This window comes from Limulus polyphemus, unplaced genomic scaffold, assembly GCF_000517525.1.
Source record: "Limulus polyphemus unplaced genomic scaffold, Limulus_polyphemus-2.1.2 Scaffold5426, whole genome shotgun sequence".
NCBI lineage: Eukaryota > Metazoa > Arthropoda > Merostomata > Xiphosura > Limulidae > Limulus > Limulus polyphemus.
In genome coordinates, this window is record NW_013671036.1 from 28,856 (window position 1) to 53,522 (window position 24,667).

General features: G+C 32.5%; 1 protein-coding gene across 1 annotated transcript in view; it reads left to right on the forward strand.

The window, feature by feature from the left end:
- Positions 1-24,667, forward strand: part of LOC106472570 (MAM and LDL-receptor class A domain-containing protein 1-like) — a gene marked incomplete at its 3' end in the record, with an annotated part of 61,894 nt that overhangs the window by 24,617 nt on the left and 12,610 nt on the right. Inside the window, exons 4-12 of the mRNA XM_022401133.1 lie at positions 322-467; positions 4,119-4,235; positions 6,795-6,915; positions 9,876-10,016; positions 11,445-11,719; positions 13,403-13,493; positions 15,239-15,379; positions 16,673-16,935; positions 20,278-20,506. Of these exons, the coding sequence (XP_022256841.1) occupies positions 322-467; positions 4,119-4,235; positions 6,795-6,915; positions 9,876-10,016; positions 11,445-11,719; positions 13,403-13,493; positions 15,239-15,379; positions 16,673-16,935; positions 20,278-20,506 (1,524 nt within the window). The remainder of the gene's footprint in view (positions 1-321; positions 468-4,118; positions 4,236-6,794; positions 6,916-9,875; positions 10,017-11,444; positions 11,720-13,402; positions 13,494-15,238; positions 15,380-16,672; positions 16,936-20,277; positions 20,507-24,667) is intronic.

Here is a 24,667-nt window from a genome sequence, read left to right on the forward strand (position 1 = left end):
CTAATAATGGCTGGAGATGGCTTGAATGGGTAATGAAGAAAAAATTTAATATAAGTTTAAAATAACAGCAAATGTACAACGTTTCGGCAAGGTTTTGTCATCATCAGGTGATCTTTAGTACTATAGAAAGAAGGATACTTATAATAATAAGTATCTTGGCACCTGATGATGACAAAACCTTGTCGAAACGTTGTACATTTGCTGTTATGTTAAACTTATATTAAAGTTTTTCTTCATTACCCATTCAAGCCATCTCCAGCCATTATTAGTCTCAAAGTGGGTTCCTCGTCATCGAATACATATGTGTTCTTCTTGTTCCAGGATTCTATGTATTTATAAGCTCCCATGACACAAAGTCCAACCATGTTTCTCGACTGCAAAGTAAAATGTTCTCTCCACTGTACAATGAGAGTCGTTGTATGGTCTTCTGGTATCACTTGTATGGTGATGAAAGAGGATCTCTGCGGGTAAGAAATCTTTAGTACTATAGAAAGAAGGATATGTATAATAATAAGTATCTTGGACCTTATTTGGTTCACACTGTAAGAAAGATAATAGCTCTAACAGTCATGGCAAATAAGTTTCATCTACCTTAAACTTTGAAGGCAAATTAAATAATGTTAATTTAAAAATTATGTTTACATTTTATTGAAAGAAAATTGTAAAGGCATGTAGACAGTTGTTAATACATTAGTTATTCTAATCACAGTTTATTATCTGTTGTGAAAGTCTCTTCTAAGATATCAAAAATGATATCCTCATTCATGCTTTTGATGGTGGTTTAACTATTGATACTGAGGTGGCGATGTAATTCCTGTCATTGGTTTTAATACAGAGGTCTTGAGATTGTTGTACAAGTAAACATCATAGGAAAAGCTGGTTTATGGGAGATTTTATGAAAGCATACTTTTCTACTTTTTTTTATAACAAAACAGTTTTGAGTTCTTTTTGACTACCAGCTTGAAGGAGGACTTTGGTTTCTCACTTTGCAATGGGGTAAATTCTAATATAAAACATGCAAGAAGTAAACTTATTGCTTATCACAATACATCTCAATTGAACTTTTTCACCCCTATTTACCTGAAGCTGTTTTTTTACAGTTCAATTTATATATTATTAAAGCATACAAAACTTACTTGTGGGTCAGTTGCAATTTTATAGAACTTGTCTGACTCTTGCATGATCACATAGTTATGGGATATATAAGTTTTGATATGAGTACTGTAAGTTTGAGAACTTTAATGTACTGCAACTGCCTGTTGAGTGAAAAGAGGATGACGTTTCATCTTCTGTACTGAGGCCTTTTTCTGGTTCCTGTAAGAACTTGTGTAAAGTCTCATAAAAGGTAAGCACGGCCTAGTGATAAAGACCAGGCTGTGAGGTAAAGCGAGAGCCGTGATTGGTGGGTGTTGTCTATGGAACTGTGACATCATCATTTTGTCTGCAGAGTTTGTTGAGAGTGCATATCCATAAGTCGTTGATGTACACGCTGTTGTCTCTGTTGAGCTCAGATTGGTGAAGTTTGATGTAAATAGTTCTTTTGATTTTTCTTTCTTTCCAGTGGTAAGCTTTGTCAAAAATTCTATGTTGATCCCAGTTTATGATATGTCCTGTTTTGTAGTTATGTTCAGCCAAAGGTGATTTATCTGGGTGTGTTAGTCTTGTAGCATCTTTATGTTCTTTGTTCTATAGTACAACCAGTTTCTCCAATGTAAGTATTGCTGCATGAACATGGTACTTCATAGTTGAGTTCTTTTTGTTTAGATTTGTTGTTTGGTTGTTTCACTTTGCTGAGGTTAGTTATTTTTGAATATGATCTTCATCACAAATCTTTCTGGCTCTGTCAAACATGTTTGATATAATTCTGTGTTTAAGAGCTATTGAATGGTTGAACCTGTAGTGCAGGTATCTGTTAGTGTGGGTGGGTTTCCTATAAACATCTGTGGTGAGACAGTCATCATGTTGGTGAACGAGTATGTCACGAAATGGGAGGGTTTTATTTTTTTTCTAACTGCATGGTGAAATATTTGCTGGGTTTTACAGAATTTAGGTGATGGAGGAAATCTTCAAGCAATGATAATCCATGTGATCAGATAACAAATGTGTCATCTACGTAGTGTTTCCAAATCTTAGATTTTAAGATCCTTGTCTGTTGGGCTCTGGCTTCAAAGTCTTCCATGAAAATGTGGCTGAGAATGAGTGAGAGAGGTTATTCCATAGGATGGCCAGTTGTTTGTTCAAAGAACTTGTTTAGGAACTGGAAGTAGGTGGAGTTAGTGCAGAAGGTCAGCAGTTCTAAAAGACTGTTTACATTTAGATTTGTTCAGGGATGTAGGGACACATCTGCTGTTAATCTTTTGCAGACCAAGAGGAGAACAAGGTTGACAGGAATGCTGGGGAACATATATGCATGTACATATATTGTAAAGGAAATAGTGCATGACATAAACAGTTTAATTTAAATAAAGAACTTTTATTATACAGGGGATAAAATTTGTATAGAACATAGTTTATGCTAAAATGGAAATTTTAAAACATTCATGTATTGAAAAAATATAAAGAGAGAGTGGTATTCTAAGATTTTAATGTTCTCAATGGAATTCAGAATTTCCCGAAGTAATTGAGTATTTGAAGACCTTGAGTAAGTGTAAAAATAATTCAAGTTGTGCAACAATAAGGAGGAAAAGATGGTTTATGTATCAAAAATGATGCTTTTTATCTGACAAATGACAGTTGAAACTGAATAAGAAAAGAATCAATAAACATTTAATACAATTCAAGACAGAGTACTGAATGTTAGCAAGGGGAAAAAAAATTGACCATGCTAATGAGCACCAACACATGAATATTGTATAAAAGATGTTTATAGCAGGCTTGGGCTTCCTGCTATGGACAGAATTGAAGTACTTTAAGATCATATGCTTACAGTAAGTATACTTATATAGATGATTTGATTTATGACAAAATCAGCACAAAATTACAGATATTTCATTCTAAGTAATTTTGTGTTTGAATGAAATATCAAAAATTATACTTTTCATATAACAACAAGCATCAATAAATAGTGTTTTGAAGATATCATGATTTTTAATTTTTTATTTAAAAATGACATAGTTGTCTTTGAAACTTAATGTAATTATACTTAAAGTATTTCTTAGAGTTGTATCTTCTGTATAATACTCGGTTCTAGGACAGTTCATCACCGAACATTTTGTTCCCAGACATTTCGCTACTGGTCAGCTCACTACCGGTCTTTTCGTTACTAGGGTATTTTGCTACCAGGTCATTTCACTACCTGTTTCAGCTATGTATAAATAACTCATTATGGCTGAACAACTAATCGAGGAAAACTGAATCATTCTTAAAAAGTTCAGATCTTTTATCATTTCAATTGAAATGTTTTACAACATAAGAGCCTTTTTTATTTTGAAGGAGTATTTCTCTAATAAGCTAATATCGAAAAAATATTTACTAATATTTTACTGATTGGGGTGTTTGTCTAATGAACTAATACTGATGCAATATTTTTATTTTATGATATTAAATAAGATATGTAAAGCTGATTATGACATAAAATTATCAGGTAGCGAGCTGACCACTAGCGAAATGTCCAGGAACAAAATATTCAGTAGCAAACTGTCTGGCCACCATAATATTAATGTACAGTGAGCTGTGTATGCTTATGCTTTGTATCAGAATTTTGAATGAAGTTATGAAAAACTAAGAAAATTATTTACATTAAATGGGAGTCCCCGATGGGTCAGTGGTAAGTTTGCGGACTTACAGTGCTAAAATCTGGGGTTTGATTCTTTGTAGTAGACAGAGTATAGATATTTCAATGTGTAACTTTGTGCTTAAAGAAACAAATCATACGTTATGTAAGTGGCATAAATTAAATTGTTTCAGTTATCTAAGATTTGTAATGATTTCAGACCTCCTGAAAAGTGGCTGCTTTAAAATTTAAATAACCTGACTTTTTTTCTGTTCTCTACATAAAAGTCATATTTTATCATGGTGACTAGACAAGATGGTCATTTAGACTCTTTTTAAATTTTCCTTGTACAGTGTTTTGAGTATTTTTGCTATAAGTAATTAACAACATTAAGATGCTTTTGCAGGTGATGGTTAGAACTGAGAATCAAACAGAAAATCCTATTTGGGTGCTTAAAGGTTACCATGGCAAAACGTGGAAGAAAGGAAGAGTGTCGGTGGTTTCAAGGGATGAAAGTCATCAGGTGGGAGCATGCTTCTCATTGTACATTATCATATTTTGTGTTTTTTTTTAACTTTTCAATATATAAATGTTCTACATAGAAATAAGATTTACTCCTAGCTTTTAAAATTTATGTAATATCCACAAGTCAGACAAATTAACAAATGTGTAAAACGTATGCAAAAAGAAAAGTAGATATATGGATTTGTTAGTTTTTGCATGAATTCAAACCTGATTTTGTAACAAAAACTTAAAGAAATCAATAAATGTAAAATATAAAATTGTTACAATATAGAAAATAAATGCTTTATAAAGTTGATACCATGGTGTACTATTGTTTATAAGAGTTTGATATGAGCTAGTATAATGTGGTGTGAAAGGTACAAAAAATACAATACTTTGAAATAGTGAAATCCTATTTTTTATAAATGAATATTCTATTTTATTATTTTTCTGTTTACTTTTAGAAGTTAAGTATAAGTAAACAAAGATTTATTGGCAATATAAATGTTATCCAACAAAAATTAAAAAATATACAAAATATATGTATATTTGTTATTGTACTATTAATACCTAATTATGAATTGTTTTTTATAAAAAAATTTTATATTTGATAGACAGTGTATAATTTTTGTTTAAAACTTAGTGCTAATTTAATAAAAACATTCTGATTGCCTGTTTTATTATCATTACTACATGCATATATTCAGGTTGAGTTACACTGTTTCAGGTTGATCTAGGTATCCAATTGTATTTAAAGTATATTGAGGTCTCAATTGCTATTTTGCAGACAATATATTGCTTAAAGAAAAAAAAATACAATTTCTGTATAACAGGAACTTAAAGAGACTAAACATTGGACTTGGATTGGTTTCTAGAGTATTTAGAAATGAAATTCAAAGATCTGAATTATAAGCACAAGTTCAGTAGTGCTTTGTTTATTGTTCAATTTTGTTTAATCAGAAGCTTTCCCTTCTCCCTCAGTATAGCTTCGTTTTCACCCTTACTAAGTATTTTGAAATTGATAGGGAATAGGACCACATCACAATCACCTAGTGCATGTTGAATAATGCTTGAATTGTTCTTGAGTCTAGGATTATATTCTTTTTAAATGATCTTCCAGCCTTTTGACAGTTGAGGCAATGTACATGTACTCACTTTCACACATCAGACATTAAAATTCATAAACCACATGGCTGTTTAGAGAACTGGATTAAAAAAAAAGAAAATTTAATTTCTCAGTAGAGGCCTAAACACACATTGAAGGTGATCTTTGGATGTTGATTATAGTGTTTAATTTATTCTTCAAGATTCATGAGTGTGAGCTGGTGAAATAAAGAAAAAAGAGAAACAATTAAAAATATGTATAATTTTTTCTTAATAAATATTCACAATATTTATATTTGTAGCCTATACTTATATTGGTCCATAAACTTTCTTACACAGATTTAATATTTTGCCACTCTGCAGAGTATAAAAGATTGGGAATCACTGATATTTTGCTTTCAGATGCAACATGTTGATAATATTCACAAATGATACAGACTTGTTTAATTGAAACATTTGGTTAAGCTTGAACCTTTTGTTACGTCTCCGTTCGTTAGTTAATTTTCCGTAAATTTTGTTCTGACGAAACTTTGGTGATGCAAGTCCTTTCTTAAATAAAACTGGTTTATTCTTTCTGAATACAACTTTGCAATACACTTAATTTCCACAGTTGCGCTATAACAAATGCTATAATTCACAACAAACGTCTCATGTGCTCAACTCAACAATACTCTGTTCGCAGTTCGATTACACATTGTTCCCGTCACTTCTTGGCTGGTCTTATATATACAAGACTACCCCATATCTAGTAGTCTTCCAACGCTTCATGAACGTTCTAGAAGCACGTGGCATGTTACTGGTGTCACGTGACCTCTGCTGTTGTAACATTTTTGTGTTTTTAACATTAAAAATAAGATAATTCCTCTCTTTTCATGTTTGTGAAAGTCCAAACGAATAGATTAGAAGCATTACATTTATTGCTGTGTGATATTGAGAACAGTGGATTAGGTGGATAATCTAGATACACAAATCAGTTTATGATCATTATCAAACTCTGAAGTACACTCATTTTGCACTTCAGTTATTACCTAAGTTTTTTTTTTTTGTTAGAATGTATCTCTTATATTAAAAGTGAATTAAAAAAGTACACAGGTCTTGTGTCAGCAATGTGCTTGGAAAGTTTTGCTGCTGATGTTGTTTGCACAAGGCAATAAATCTACTATTAACTCATGTTAACAATAAAAACTGCATACATTATGAAATTGTTATGCAAGCCTCATTGATGAGTATACTCTGATTACTTGATGGTATAATTGCACCATAACTGACAGACACTTTACAAGTATTGTGAGTTTTTGAAGAAAAGAATTATAAATATAGGTAAAAAGCTTTTACTGGTTTACTAAAACTTAGAAATTGAAAAGTTAACTGGTTTTAGTTACATGGAGTATTTTGGTAGTATTGATTATAGCATTTTCTAAATTCTTTAAAGTCCAAATTATTAAGTTAAACCAATAAAAACTTGTTTTCACAGGTTGTGTTTGAGGGAAACTTGAAAAATGAATCTGAAGGATTTATTGCTATTGACAACATTCAATTTATTAGTACCAAAGAGTGTACCCTTATGCCTAAGCAAGCCGTTCCATCTGATGAGAGTAAGTGGCCTTAGTTTAATAAAATAGGAAAAATATTAAGTTTCAAGATTCACTGCTGTCTGATATATTGATTCGAAAAAGCAATTGTTGTTAACTTACTGGTAGTTTGAAAATGAAAAAGACTCTAATCCAGGTGTGTATATTTATGTATTTTTCTTTTTGCTATGACTATTTAGGTATATGCAGAAACCTATAGTTTCTTTAATGTTTTCACATATTTATATAAGTATTCGTAAGTCTTTTATGCAACCTGCTTATTCTTTTATCTTTTGCAAGTAGTCATTTATACTTAACACAGATTACATGTAATGTGTAAAGATATGAGCACAGAAATAGTGAAACCAACTCAGTTTATAACATGCATGTATTGTTACCTTTCTTGATACATGTTAACTCATTGGTTAATGAAATGTTATGAGGATGCTGTATATATGTACATGTTTCTGACTTCTAGTTTGATTATCAGTACAAAATTACAATGAAATATAAATGTCAAGTCAGTTTATCAGTTAGGTTACAATTTAAATGCTGAACACTGATGAAACATTACAAATCAGTAGGCCTAACATTTATGATAAAAATCAAATTATCTGAAGATGTTTTTTTTTTCACATCCATTTGAATTTGGAGAAGTAAAGAATGTAAAATTAATTTTCAAATTTTTATCACAAATTGATCAATTAGTTATTTTTAATATGCATAATTTCTTCACATATGTCTATATCTTGTGTATTAGTATGAAAAATGTGTAATTCCTTTCACTTGATGTCAAGAGTGTTGGATGATAATGAATTAAGTTATTACAGAGAGAAACTGGAACTAATGATAAAAATGAGTGTTGTTTTAATCTTAATCAAAAAACTTAAAAACTTGCAATGAATAAAATGAGATTGCACATTCTGAATTATGTAACTTTTTTTAAGTGTTTTATATAAGTAAAAACTTTTTTCAATTACAAGATTTTTACAAAATTAGTGTTGCCAGATACATGACCAAAGTGAAGCTGTAATTAATTAAAAACTGGTTTAAATATTCAATAGTGGTTGTCTACTATATTTCATATGATGGAATTAATGAATCTAGAACAAGTTTTTTGGATACACTGGCTGTACCGTATCTGTGGGGTTTATACCATATTATTATATTATATGAAGATCTAACTACACTTGTAAATAACATTGTGTTAAAATACAAGCATATTTTTTAACAGAAATTCATTGATGTATGATTTTATTACAAATATCAATTACAAAACACAGTATTATTAAGTCAAAGTATTTGAGATAAATATTGACATTTGATTGTTCAATGAAGTTTTCACTTTTTGCCCATCTTAGGCATAATAAGTTCTCATGGTTCTCATGGCATCAAACCAAAAACGAAAAATCAAGAATATTCTACAGTCAACTTATCCCCAAGTCAGCCTAAGAGTGATATTCAAACTGAACAAACGAATATATAACTTTTTCTTTTTTAAAGACAAAATACACTTTATCAAAAAATCACTGGTGGTATATCAATACACGTGTTTATACTGTAGGTATGGCTACATTAGGTCAATGACCTGAACCCTAATTACCAGAGTTAAGGATCATATGCAAAACAGCCTTTCCAACGACTCTGAAATTTATAACAATCTAATACAAAGAATGTAGCGAAAAGCCTAACATTGAACACTTCAAAATAATAGACGCAGCAACAGATGAATGGACATTAAGGGAAAAGAAAGTGCTCCTAACTGGAAACTTAAACCCAAAGCTGAACAACCAGCTAACAACAACACTGGGTCTCAATCTGTGATAAACTTATCATGCCTGAGATGGATGAAGAGTGAAAACTTCATTGAACAATCTTAAGTCAAAGTAGTTAATATGAAGCTTCTGTTTTTAATGTTGTAGGTATGGTTGAATTTTAATCTTTGATAACAGTAACTCTAATTGATTCTTGAATTCAAGAATATTTTAATACTGTGGTTGTAATGTCTTATATGATTTAAAAAAAATTTTAATGGTATTTCAAAACTAACATTATGCAAATGATATGAGAAAAACTGAAGTAGAAAAGTTTGGTCCTGTGCAAGAGCTCTTGATTTTGGTGCTAGTGGTCTGGGTTCAAATTTGTGTGATACCTCAAAATAGTTTGTGCACTTTCAGCTGTGTGTGCATTATAAGAGTGACAGTCAATCCCTTAGTGTGGTTGATAGGATGCTACTGACTGGCTGTGTTCTGTCTGGTCAGTAGTTTAGAAATGTCGGAATATTGTAAATTATATACTTATCAACAAATGTGAATGGTTTTTGCATGATAGCTCGTGTGTAATTACCAAACAAATCCTAAGATTTGTGAAGTATAAAGAAGTTGCAGAAAATAAACAGTGGTCAACCTATAGAGTATAGAATACTATACTTAATGAAGTAACATGTCTACATGTAAAGGGATAATCAAGAAACCTGCTAGTATTTACAAGATCAACTTTATTCACTGCATTAGAACTCCCCCAAAAAAAAGCTAATAGAAAAAAAATATCTTCAGTCTAACTTGATTTGGTAAAATATGATTTTATTTTGTAGCTAATATTGTTATTGTATTCTTTGCTAAATCACATTTTTTAAGTTTTTACTCAATAATCTGTATCTATCTTTTAAGTGCTTGTGAAATTGTATTTATAGTTTGACATGATGATTTTCATTGTGTGTGCTTTACTTGTACTACTATCCTAATGATGTAATAATAAAGCAACATCGTTATAAATGGTAATCTGTTATGTAGTAGATAATTGCATTTTCTATACAGAACAGTATTTTTTTTAGTATTAGCTTCATTAGTATAGTTAGAGTGACTTACATTTTTTTTAGATTTAAGAACTGAGTCCCATAACTTATTCCCACAATACTATTTTAACAGACTTCCTCTGAAAAAATGTCTTTATATTTCTTTCTGTTTCTCTATTTTTTATTATAGTTGAAGAGTTTTTGACTTGCTCATTTGACGAGAATACTTTATGTTATTGGAGTGAAAATAGTGGAGAATTAACGTGGCAGTTTGGAGAGAGATCTTCAGCTGCAGAGATTTTTGGACCATTGAAACCTGTAGATGGAAAAGGTAAAACAAAATATAAATTGCTGAAAAATACCTTATTTAAGGCAATATTTAAGTTCATATGTAACTCACAAAGCTACAAAAAATATTTAAGATTGTTTTGTCTTTTCTTTGTAGTTCATAAGTTTGAGGACAATTTTTTTATGTATTTTTGTCGGCTGTAAAAGATCTGATTTTTATTAACTGAAGTAAATATAAATTTAAAGAAATATGTTACAGGACAGTGATCTTCATTACTAGAGAAAAATACACTGAAACATATTTTCATACAGTACCAACATATTAACTTGTATTTTTGGGACAGTTGAGATCAATTTATTTGAGTGCTTAAAAAACAAAGGAGTTTAATTATAACTTTATCTTGAAATAAACCATGTCAAAATCTAAAGCAATCTGACACTGATTGATGGCTGTTATTAGTTTAATTGGCCTTATCATCATCTTTTTTTAACTTAGTTTTATTTTATTTGATTCGTAATCTATGTGGAAAGTGTAATTACTTTTTGATTTTGTGTAAGATTGTCAGTTTAGTTAGTTATTTGTTGTTTTATTTATTCTTGTTGGTCAATGTAAGGTTTAGTTTAGGTAGACAGCTTTCCCCTCTTAATTATGTAATGGGAAGTGTTTGTTATGGAAAGTGTATTATTTGATTTTAATAAGGTCAGGTATTGACATGCCTAACAGTGGTACATAGGATATGGATAGTATAAAATTAGTGTATATGTATCTAATAGCTGAAGTCAAAATGTTTGGATTCTTGTGTTTTGCTGTGTACTATAGTACTGTTTAATAGAAACACAGATGAAAAAAATGTTTTATATTATTATATGTTATAGAGCTGTAATACTGTTGTTGATCTGAAAGTTCAAGTTTGTTAGAAATTGCAATTACTACCAAAATGGCTTCTATTACACTCAATATAATATTGTTAGTTGTGTAGGATTTATATGTGTCACATTTGAAAAGCAGACTACAAGTGTAGAAATAATTTCATTTTTTTTAAAGCAGTAAAGGTTTTCAAACTTATTTAAGAAGCTTTTGGGGACACAAATATCACATTTTATTTTGTCTTAAAAATAATTTGATTCCCAGTTATATATTACTTAAATGTAAGTGCATTGTCAAATACCCACAAGTTAATTATTATTGAAAAAAAAAAGAGAAGGTAACTATATATTTTTGCTCAACAACTAATGTATATGAGTTGTTCTCTTCCTTATTATGGCTTACTTTCATCAGTCTTAAATTGTAAAGCAGTGGTGTTTTAGATTCAAAATCAGGTAAAGCAATCCATTTTACTAAACTCTTTCATGTTTGTATTTATTTCTAACTGATAGGTTTCTATATGTTTTTATATATATAATGATTGTTCGTTTTTAATAGTCTGCAAGACTGAAATCATACTCTTAATAAATATTATTTACTGAACAGGTAGTTATTTGTACGTGCCTTCACTACAAGACCACAGTTCAACACAAATAGCCATTCTTGAGAGTACTGTTCTATCTGTACCTGATGAAGATATTTGTCTGACCTTCTGGTATCATATGTTTGGCCCTGCTGTTGGTGAACTTCATGTTTTATTTCAGAGTGTTACTGATGAAGAATCAGAAAAAGAGGTTGCTTTCTGGGGAACTCGTGGGTCACAGCCAGACAAATGGCACCTGTTTGCCGAGTCTATTGCTCTTCCTAAAGGAAATTTTAAGGTAATTAACTAAGATTTTTTTACCTTAGCTCTTTTTATTATTATTATTATATTTCAAAATAATAGATTAGTGATAAATTTTAAATTATTTTGATAACAGACAGCAATTGTTTTAACAAAAATATATACAGTTGTGATCTTGATGAGATCAGCTGCTGGCAGGATTTAAGGAGGTACAAAATTACAGGAGTTCTATGTTTTCTCGAATGAATTTAGATATTTAAGGAGCTTATATTGTCAGTTTAAAGCGGTTAATCAGAAGAATTTTTACTTTATCAGATCTCACTGTACATGTATTAAGCTTTCTGTGTAGATGTAATTTTGAAGTTAATTTGTCATATTTTCAAGCTGAAAATGATGGAAACATTAATTTTCACATTGAGGGCATTTTTCATAAAAATTCCTGTAGTTTAAATGAGTAAAAATAGTTATCATTCATCATAGGAAAGCCTCTATTCATTTTAAGCTTAAATCTTGAGTTTATGAGGAAGATATAACAAATTGGTATGCAACTTCCTTTCCCATAAATACTGTGGTAAATCTTTTTGGTTCTAAGATGATGAAATCAATACTTACAAACTGGTGAAATTTGTAAATTCAAACCACAGGTGTTTTGTGTGAGAGACTATAGGTTATCAGGTTTGTTTGTTGATGAGAAAATTGTAATGTTCTTTCATCTTCCTTTAAGTATACATGTGAGCTTGAGAGTGTGTTACTTTTATATGTCTTTTAGATTTAATAACTGTTGTACATGCTTTATAATTTTAAATAGATTTAAAGGATATTTTTTGTAGAGCCATCTGTTTACAATGTTTAAATTCGTTTCCTATATTGTTAAAAAACAAAAAGCATTGAAATTAAATGAAATAAAATAAACACCACAGAAAGCAGCTTAACTGAATTTATAATACTGGCAAGTTAGAACTATAAAAAACACTAAAGTTTACAAATGCAAAATACATGCTATAGGAGAGTGAGATAGGCTGTATTTGTTACATGAATATCTTTCAACCAAATTATTATTTGTAAATGATATATCAAATGATATATATTAAAAAGATTTAATATGTTAATAGAGAGACCCATACGTGTTTATTAATTCAGGTATTTTTATTTCTTTCACCATCACTGGTATGATCAGGCATTTAGTTATAATTTTTCTTATTTCTTTCCTATGTTAGTATGTATCAACAAGTTTATTGTTAATGAAGCTATCAAAAGACACTAGAGATTGCAAGTAACTTTAGAATTTTTTGGTGGTGATAACTGTATAAAATACATGTATAATGTTAGAATGTATATCAAACTTGAACTGTCTTCCTTGGTGAAAAATTTCAACCCCAGAATTACTGAAAGGATCTGTTGTTTACAAAGTATTTAAACAATAAATTGTAAAAAAGAAAGAAATGAAAATGTAAAATATTAAAAAGAGATATATTTCAATTCTTTTAATTAATAGTTTTTATTATTGTAAAGAAGTTTTGAAATTAATGAGTAAAATAACTACCTCAGTTTATCTTATTGTTTTTCATGTGATGTATTAGTATGTGGAACCGTGCCTTTCTGTTACAACTGTATAACAGTTTTTATTTAGTTTGTGGGCTGGTCATAATGTGTGTCATGGATGGAATCTCAGAGTTCGGAATGGTGTATGATATATAAAGTTAATATTCTCTTATTTCAGATTCTGATCAAAGCTTTACCAATCAAAGGATTTGCAGGAGATATTGCAGTTGATGAAATTAAAGGAAGCACTGGGTCATGTCAGCAGCAAGGTATATTGAAAGTCAAACTACTAATAGCAAAGCCTTATTTTTTATTATCAGGTAGTAACTTTAGACACAGTTCACCATAACTTTCTTTTCTACTGGTAGTTTAATGTCATAATTTTCTATGTGTATCCAAGTCAATATAAAAATATCCACACATTAAACTTTTTTTACTAATTTGAATGTTTAAAATTGAATCTTTTCAAAAGTATCATAAAGCATGAAAAAAAGTTAGTTAAACAGTACTATTATTGGCATAGAATAACCAGCTGGCATTGCACTTTAATTTCAAATGTTATAGTGTCTACAGTAAAATATATTACATTATAAACTGTTGATGTTTCCAAACAAAAGATTCTAACAAGTTTTTTCCAATTTTCAAGCCAGAAACATGCACAACAATCTTTTTTTTTAGTCATAATTGCTACTTTTGAAAACAGTAGAGAATTCCTATAATGCTTTGTTTTGCAGCATAATTATTGAGGTTTGCTTGGCTTGTTAGCCAAAAATCACTTTTACTCCACCAAGTTCTAGCTTACAGGCTGTGGTATTTCAGGTGAATCCTCCAAAAAAAAGATCTTTGAAATGATATTTTTACATGACTTTTGGTGAGTTGTGAGTTAACTATAAATCATAGCCTGTTACTGTATGATTTCTACTAATTGTTTCATTGAAAGGGAAAGTTTCAAACTCTTACAAAGTGTTAACAAAACCAGAACCATGTTATTGGAGTTTTGTTATGCTATATAAAATGAAAATCCTTAGTTGTGCCATATATTTAGCACGTTTTTTATGGAAGTTTTTAAACTAATTTTCAAAGCTAATGCAGTATTTCTTCAATATATCGTGCTTTGCTAGTTATGAAAGTGAACAATATACTTTTTATGAGAGCATGGTGTCTGAGAAATTTAAGGTCAGTTCAGTATTTTTTCTCTGCAGCATCTATTATCTATACACAATTAGTGATAAATCAGACCTTGTTTTTCATTCATCCTAATGCTGAATAATTTTTAGGACAAATAAAATGAAATAAAACCATTTTGATTTAACTGGTTGTTTTCATATAATTGCTCATCCTTTCGCTAATCATCATACAAAACTGTAACATTTACATAAATAAAATCTATTGGTAGTATTAAAGTTGACTTTTAATGAAGCAGCCATAATTGTAGCTAGTCATTTTAGCTGTGTATTTCTTTGATTAGTCATCTTAAGATAGGGGTGTTCAGTGTTAACTGGTTCATTTTTATTGTCAACTACAAGGTTAGCATATTTGGGTATAATTTTTGTTTATACATTCAGACACATCTTTACACTCTTTCATTGTAAGAAAGTGTATGAAAAACCAGCAAAAATTTTTTTACATTAATTAGCAATATCTAAATGTAAACTGCCATATAAAATATTTTGTAAAGGACTTTATGAGATATTAACTTTATTGATTTACTGTAACTGAATTTTATTAGAGGATGTGATTAGTTTGACATATAAAATAACACATTTAACACTTAATTATATTCTAATAAAACTCAAACACTATATTATTCCCAGATTTTTATTAACTTTTCTGTTCCAGTAATATTTTTCTGTTTTTTCATGCTTTTTGCATTTTTTGATTACTTTATTAAACTAAAGTGAAATCATCTAGCTGCAATTTTGGCATTAAGCTGAAATACATAATTCTAAACTTTAAGTTAGTGTTAATTATTAATGACCATTACAATGTCAAATGCTATAAACATTTATTTTAGAGGGACATGTTTGTACTTTTGAATTTGGGATGTGTGAATGGAATTATGGAAGGACATCTCAAAAGCCTAACATTTATAGTTGGAAGCTAAAAGTGCCAGACAATAATACTGAAATAGACCATACAACTGATAGCTCATTGGGTATGTTTTTAATTGTTTGTTCTTATTTTTTTATGGTACAATGCTTATATAATTCACAAGGCAAAACGAATGAGACAGTAATACTGAAAAATAAAACTGATTTCTCTCATATTTGGTGGGTTTCATAATTATTTATTCTTGATGTTTAAGGTACAGTGATTAATTTCTAATTGTAGCTGAATGGTTTTAATATAATCTACATAATAAAATTCATAAGGCCATGTGCTTATCATAGACTGTTTACCAAGGTATTTAACATATTGTTTATTCAGATAACTTTTTTATAAATATACATATTTACTGCCAAAAGCATTGGGCATATTTTGAACAAATGACATGGCCCTCCCAGCATGCTCTGCAAGTGAACTCTGTAAGTATGTATATATGGAGATATACACTATATAGTGAGGCTGGTAGTAGTGTTCAGTTTTTTAAGATGCAAAAATTCTGAGTTTTGAGAGCTTTAGAGAAGAGAGATCATAGGTTACTGGAATAATAAAAAATCAATATGTAAAATAGTTACAATGTTTGGTTATATGCACATTGTAATGTGTGTGCTTATTCAACAGTATTAGGAACTTAGAAGTACAAGATTTATAAAGATATCCAAGTTATGTCAGAGGATGTTAAATATTCATTTGAAGAGCATGAAAAATTGTTTTGCAATCATAATTTCCACAAATGCATTATGATTTTACTGCATACATTGTTGTTCATGAATGTTCAGTGCAAGTATTTTGCAATTAACTCTTCATTATTGTGGATTTTTAACTTGTATATCATCTTCACGGTTTCTTGTCAATGCTTAATTTGTTGTGAAGCTCATTAGCACTGGGATATTGACAATTAATTGTTCATAAATTTTGTAGTTTGCATCACTCAGTTTTGAAGTGATGTCCAAATATGATTTGTGAGGCAATCAGGTAAACAGTTTATCCAGCCATGACTGTGTTGTGCCAGCTGTAAAAGTTGTGATAGCTAGGGTATTCTTGTGCAGACTTTATTCTGTGTATGCTTGGATTTTTTAGGTAGAGTGGAACATTAAAGTGACTTGCGAGTTAATCTTTATTGCTCTAGTGGGTGCTACATATAAGTAGTATATTTTGAACATGAAAATGTTGAGTACGAGAGATCGTGTTGTTTTGCCTTGTTAAATATTTGTATTTTTTTCTAATCTTATTGTCAGTTAGGTTGTTTAGTTAGCATTTAATTTATGTTTTCTAGTGAAATTATTTATTTAAGTAAGCAATAGCTAATCTTACTGACTTATTTTTCTGTTAATAAATTCTTCAGGTAAAGTATTACAGACTGTAAGTGAAGAAGGTTCTCTGCAAGACAGCATTGCTGACATTGTTAGTCCTATGTATGATGCTAGTCAGAAAGTTCGTTGTCTAAGTCTGTGGTACTATATCATCAACCCTGTGGGTGACAGTAGCCTTGAAGTTTTTATTCAAACTAATAAAAAAGATGAAATCATGTTAAAGAAATGGACAAGTAGTTTTGGAAATCAGTGGCAATACGGACAAGTTGAAATATCTAACTCAAGTTCATATCAGGTTTTTAACATTTTATTTTACATTCTTGTCAATTTATGGAAAGTTTAATTTTGTAACAGAAGTAAAATTAGATTATGTTGTAAGCTGAAAAAAATCTTTAACATTAAATTCCATAATATGTACAACAGGGACTTTAGTCTATTAGTAGTCATAATTTCATTGCCTTATTAATATGTCCTGAAGCAATTGAAACAGTGAATGATTTTCAGTTATAAATAAAAAATGTGTTTTGATTTGGTTATTGCGCAAACAATATAAATGGAAAATTGAACTTACTTTTGAAATTGTAAGAAAAGTTTCATTTCTAGACAGTTGCAAATGAATTTGATATTCTAGTATTTCTCCTTAAACTTATTTTAACTTATTTTAATATTTTATGATGAATATGTTTTTTTTTGTCCTTAAGTCACTCCAGAAACAAACAAACTATTGTCTCAAAAGTAATAATATTTAAAAATGTATTTATATTGACTTGCTTAACAGTATCCCAATATTCAGCTAACTAAAAGTACTTGTTATTCATATATATATAACATATGACGATTGTAGTTTCTTAGATAAGTATATTTCTCTTGTTTGGGTTCTATACGCACATTCTCAAATCTTACCAATTCCTTTTTTCATACAAGTATTTGTATTTTAACTCTTCTGAGATGATATTTCACTTCCACACTTAGCTTGATTTTTTCCTGCATTTGATTGTGAGATTTGGATGCCATTAGTCTTGAGCTACCTCCCACCTAAGAAACATGTTTAATGTGAACTGTGCTAGTGTTTGATGACATCATCATGTGATTATAGCTTTCCAATAATAGGAGGGTGTAATAAAATCTCTTTTTGCAGTAGCTTACCCCCTATACACTTACACTCAAAAGAACTTCATTCTTTTCCTTGCCATTGTCTTGAATGGACATGTTTTTAAAATTTTTAAACGATTCCCTGAGATTTGCAATAGTTCACAAAATTTATATTTAGTTTATATATAACTGGTTTCTTTAATTTCACTTAAGAAAAATACAAGGATCCTGCTTATCGGTCATTATGAATTCTTAAGTGATGGTAACTCCCACTTCGTCCTGTGATAGTGACAGTATTACTAACATGGGACCTGTGTCTACTGTGACTATTGGAAGATTATTATCTATGGAGGATGTGACAGCTATTGTTCAATGTATTTTGGGTTCCTTCATGCTCTCTGTGCTTTCTCGTCCCCTCCATTCAGTTGATGTTCCTTCTCCCCACTTTGAACAGGATGGCAATGATTTTGTCTGGCTGTTTCCCCCCACTAGATTTTACTCTAGCCACTATTTTATCTATGGATCAAAATTCTCACCCTTCTCATCTTTTCCTTGAGATAATTTCATTCGTATGTTATCTTTTTTCTATTTCTCATGTCTATTGATTCCTCCCATGCTTTACTACATGAAACCAATATGTAGGATTAATTTGTCTTTTCTCCTTTGCTATATGGACTCGTTTCTCGAACAGTTGTGCACAATTACTCACATGCCTCCTTATCCTTTACTTAACTCTTTTGTCCTGATTTATAGAGGTTCTTCATTTCTGTTCCTTGATTTCCAATCATTGGAATCTTTTTTTTAACCACTTGCTGGTTGGGGGTGGATCCTTAACTTTTGTTTCTAGTGCCAAATTTTCATGCCTTTATCTTACTTTTTAGCCCATCACCTTATTTCTGAGGTATTTCTTTGTACTCTAGAAGGGTTTTCTGGAGAGATTTGTTCTCATCTTTTCCTGACTTTAATCCATACTACTACTTCTGGTTTATCCCTCCTTATTTGATTCATCTATTGTCAGGATGCTCTCCTAACTACTATTCACCTACCTTACTCTTATTTCTCTGATCTTTGTCTGGCACATTTTGGTTTTGTCTGAAGGTCTTTGTGGATGTTCCTGACTCATTGAAGATCCAGAACAGATGGCCCAACATCAGGCCTCATTGTCTGCTTTGGTTTCTTGTCTTTCTCAACATCACCTTTGTTGTTAAGACAACTTAATCCACATCTTTCTATCCCATTCTAGCTTTCTACAGATCTTCTTCTTCTTCCCATTGTCCCACTTCACAATGTCAAGGTCATCACTCATCTCATTAGTGACTATGCTGTCAGGCTTGGCCCAGTGGGAACCTTCTTGTTTCATTTTACAAACTTTTGGTTTCCAATTTTAGTCTTCAGAGATGGTTCTTCAAGTTCTCACCCACAGTCTATCTCTTCACTTCATTTCTCTTTTCCTGTTTCCTTTTCTCCTCCCTCTGATCCTCTTTATCTTCAGCATCTTGAATCTCTTGGCCAAGAATGCCATTGAGAGAGTACTTACCCTTACTCTGGGTTATTATTTTTTTCTCTTTGTTTTATTCTGTGCGTAGAGTTGAGGTATCATCGCAGAAGTTAATGTTCTCCTTACCTGAAAATGTATTTCTGATAAATACTCACCTCATAACACCTTTCTACTCATCCTTCCAACTTCTGGTGCACTTTTGAGTACAAGTGCTCAGGGGGAGCTTCTGCACAATGATGTTGTGTCATCCTCCTATTGGTGGAAGGCTACTGTTGCATGATGATGTCATTATGCACTAGCGCAATTTATGTGGGAGTTAGCTCAGTGATAGTGGTATGCAAATCTCATAGGCAGATGTGCAAAGAATCAAGCTATTATGTGTGTGTAGAGGTATCTAGTGCATCATATGGAATGTAAAAATTTAAAATGTAGTGCATTAGAAAAAGGATTTAATTAGATTGTGATTTAGAGTTTTCTAATAACAATTTTTTCACAATACCAGATATTTTTGACTTAATCTTAAGCTACTGAAATGAAATACTAAATATATACATATTTAAAATTGCAAAATGCATAAAGAAAAATTTGTATCAAAGAATAAGTATTCTTCTTAAGTGTGTGTTTAATATTTTAGTGTGGAAATCTGTGAGTGATCATATTTTTTGTTACTCTGACATGAGACTAATCTGAAGTTTCCTTTTCTTTTTAATTTCTGATAGAATATGCCAAACTAAACTGATAATTAAAAGCACATTTTGTTTTTTTTATTTTCTAGGGCTTATTATGTCAAGCCTAGTGGATCAGAATTGTTTTATGTTTATGATGACGTAAAATTAACACATTTAGACAGGGTGGGGAAAAGTTAAATGTATTCTATAAAGAAATATGTTGAACCATATGATGCCATTGGGATTGGTTTGCTATTTCACAGTATGAAGTACATAATATGTCATATTTACAGTTTCCATAATTTGTAAAATGTAACTTATAAAAAAGAGTTTATGTATGTTTATATTAAATATTTGTATATTTTAAACTATTATATAGATTTTGGTTCGAGCAAGAAGGGGTAAAATTGGAAATAGTGTCATTACCATTGATGATGTGGCAGTCAGTTCATCAGCTTGCTATCCACTTGGTAGTTGTAACTTTGACAATGACTTGTGTGGCTATACAAATGATCTGAATGCTGACTTCAGTTGGCTTGTTGGACAGGGTCGTGTATCCAGCCCAACTATGATTTCCCATCCTTCTCCAGACAGCCCATCAGGTGGAGGTAAATTGTAATTTACCTTTAATTTTTGTTTTAACATATAAATGGTTAATATTAATTTAAATGCTCAGTTTAAGGAAATAAATTAAGTAAGAAAAATAAGTTTTGTCACATTTTTATTATTTTTATGTATACATTGTTTATATAAATATATATATATAATCACACATTAAACAATTGTGCAGACTTTGATCATATTGTAATGACATAATCGCTGACAGAGGGGGTGACTCATCATTGGATTTACCTGCGATTAATTGCTGGGAGATTGATCATTATATGGGTCAAACACCTTCTCCTGATGTTGCTGCACTTCCTCATGAACAATCTGAACCTGTTTGTTCTGATGAAGATTTGATAGCCTTTTTTCACCTATGCCACACCTGTGGAATCAGCTAGGCCTACTATAGCATTTTTGGCTATATTTCTCAGGTATGTGATGTTTTATCCCTTTCTCCGGATATTAGGGTTCATGCTATGCATTTTTCTTTCCACTTGGTTGAGGGTACCAGCATGCCTTGTTCCAGTGGGCTAGGAATCAGTTTGCTTTGACATACCATCATGCAGACTGTCCATTTCTAGAACCTCAGTTGTTTGGGTCTATTTTTCCTGTATGGGGGGAACTTCCTGATTTTCCAGTACGTTCTCCTATGCCAAGTTTTCACACCTTTGTCTTACCATTACTTCCCTTCTACTGTATTTATCTATCGTACATCTCCTTTCTGAGGCTATGCACTGAAATCATGAGGGTTTTTCAAGGGACAGTCTCTCACTTCTAAACTCCAGCTTGGCTTGTTTGTTATCCTCGGCTCTCACCTTCCACACAAGGTTTCTTCGTTGTTGGGATCTTCTGGGCCATGATGCAGCTTTGACACAGGTTTGTTGGCTGCCCACTTATCTCGAGATATTCTGTTTAGCCCTTCTTTTCTTCGGGGGTATTTTTTTGACCATATCCCAGGCACTTTGAAATTACAAGTGGAATTCCTGCATCAACACTCATGACAAGCCCCTATTTCTGTTTCCCGTTCTAGTCCTTATCTGTTTTTTCTTCAGGAATTCTGTATTTCATTGTTTTCTGTGACACAGAATGGCACGATGCTGACAGTACTAGTGACTAACTGGGGGGGGGGATTCCAGTCCAGTGGGAGCTCGATTGTTCAACGTTGTTCTCCTGTGGCAATATTTCATTACAGATCAGTTGGTTATTCCAGTTCTCTTGGAGAGAGTTTTCCTCCTTTGTCACAGATATCCTTTCCTTCACCCTGCCTCGGAATCCCATTCCCAGCCAGTGTTGGGCAGAGGCTGTTGAAGACTTTCTGTTTCAACAGGACTTTGAAACTGTGTATCATTTTTCTCTAGGTTTTAATCCAGAATGTTTTATCCCATGACAACCAGAGACTGGGGTCTGTCATAGATTGTCCCACCTCAGACCTTTTCTCCATCTCCCTCGTTTTACCATGGAGTCATATCTCTTTTTCTCCAGGTTTACAGATGACCAAGATGGATGTCATGACTGTTTACTTACATATAACATTAACTCGGCTGTTTCAACCATGTCTTCGGTTTGTCCTTTCAGGGGTGATTGATCAGCTCTGCATACTGTGTTTTTATCAAGTGGTTTGAGCTTTTGCTTGTTCGACTTTGTTGGACCTTACTGCTCCCTTTCTTACAACTCACGAGGTTCTGTTACTTTTGGGGAGGTGGTCATCCATGGCTACACTTATCCTTTTAGGTCGGGCTCATATGCGAGCTCTTCACGACTAATTGTCTCTTGCACGGCTTTTATTACCCTTCCTCCTACCATAGTTGATGATCTACATTGGTGGTTGGACAGGCCCCACATGTCAACAGATGTCCCATTTCCTACTCCTCATCTAAATTTACATATTTTCACAGACACTTCCCACGTGGGGGGGGGGGGGTTGAGTGCTGGGGAGCTTTGAAGTGTTCTTGATTCATCCTGATAATTCCTCAATCACCAGGTTGGCATCAATTTTTGACCCCTATGTTTTCATACATTGCATTTTCTTTTATGGACCCACCAGGATATCTATATCCTGGCATGTCAGGTTTCGGGTGCTTTCCATCTTGTCACAGATCGTCCTTCTCAATCAGACAGACTCTATCTGACAGTGTGGTCTCTCTTGATCCTAGGGTTAATCAGTGGCTTTGCCTTCAGTGGAGTACTCCTCACATTGATGCATTTTCCAGATCCCTCAACCACAAACTCTCTGTTTTGGTCTCTGATCCCTCATCTGCTTACCCTGACTGTCAGTGTTTTCAGTTAGGATAATTTCCTATATGTTATCTTCCCATTTGACTTCTTCTCCGGGGGATTTAGATCATCCATACTTTGTTGTGTCAGGTCCTTCCGATTGCTCCTTACTGGCCATCTCCATTGTGGTTTCTACACCTCCAGTTCCACCTTATTCCTCTGCTACCCCTTCTTCTGTCTCTCTCCCTGCTTCGACAAACTTGGTTATTGGTGCTTCATCCTGTTCTTCCTGTCCTCCATCTTCACACTTGGTTTTTATCCAGTCCTTGGTGAGGAGATCAGGATTATCCCGAAATGTAGCTTCTCTTATGGCAGATTCCATCAGCCCTTCCTCTATGGAAGTTTATTAGCGTTAATGGAACGTGTTCTGCTGTTGGTCTCTGGGCCGGGGACTTGCGGCTGTTTGGCCCACTGTTACTCGTATTGCAGAATTCATACTTGGCCTTTTGATTGGGGTTTCCATTTATCAAGCGACTTTCTCCCACACCTATCATTTCTTCCTGATATCGTCATGTTTTCCTCTCGTACACTCTCCATGTTGTTCTGTTTCTTCCAGAAATGTTCATGTAATCCTCCATTGCCTCCATTTGAACCACTTTCCACATGCTCCTTGTTTCACATTTTCTTTCAGACTTAATTCCTTCTCCTATTGGCTGGTGGATGTCAGTGGTTGGATTTGTTTGCCATCAATATTTCACATACTCTTTATCTTCATACATGTCTTCTTTTCCAGATCATTCTCAAACCTTGGCAGCATGGCAGGGTACCTCCCCCTTTTCACTGATTTATCTTCCTTCCATTTCTCACCTTGTCCTCAGCCTGATATGGATAGCCTTCTATGTCTTGTATGTACTTTTCAGTGTTGTGTTGCCTGCATGGCTTCCATCCATGGTGCTCATTCTCACTTCTTTATTCCATGGTAACCATTCTCTGTTCATGATCTTTCTCCTCCCACCCTCACCAATTGAGTTTGGCTTTTGTTTTGATTGGCTTATTTCTCTCTTATGTTGGGCTCCTGTACTTTGTTTTAGGTGTCTTTTCATCAAATTTGATGCCTTATCTTTTCTCTGGCATCTCATCTTCATCGTCTGTTGGAGGAAATTCTTCAGTAGGGCATGTGGACCATACCTCATATGATCATATCCCTTTATTTGATATATATTGTAGTTTCTTGTCTTCTGTCTGCTGTCATTTTTCACAATTCATTGCGACTTTGACTGGATAAGTTTGTGTTAATACTTTTCCTTTCAGGGGCCCTTGCTTCATTTCTCATCTTATGAATCCTGCTGTGTGGTGAGTGGTGCTGACCAAGTATTTTTTAACTTGAACTCTGCACTGTTCAGTTATGTTGAGTTGCACTTTATATTCCATGGCTTTACATTGCTTACTGTGGAGATGGGGTGTTTGCATTGTAGGTAAATAACCTCACGATATTATTGCTTCATAAACATGCTTGTTCTGGTCCATACCACCCATGGACTGCATGGGTAAAGCAGAAAGGGATAGCTACCCATCCCCGCTATGCCTTAGTGAATAGCTCAGTATGGTCTGCTTTTCAAAATAAGGTTTCATGGTCACCCATTGCACTGTCTCTGGTGATAACATTCCTCCAGACTGTCCACTGCCTTTTTACCCTCTTTCCTTTTAGTGGAATATAGGGGTCCTTACCGCTTTCCAGTTCCAAGCCACTTGGGTGGTTGACCATGAAGGCACCCTCCTGAATGGGTTCCACACAAGGATTGCTATAACCATTCAGTGCAGGGTAAGACGGTGTTGTTCTACGGGTGTAGATGATGTGGTATCCTCCTATCTGTGATATACAATTAAGAAGAAGTGAGATGTCAAAATGCAGTTCACCCCTTTGATTGGCAGCCCTCATTCTTGGCCTA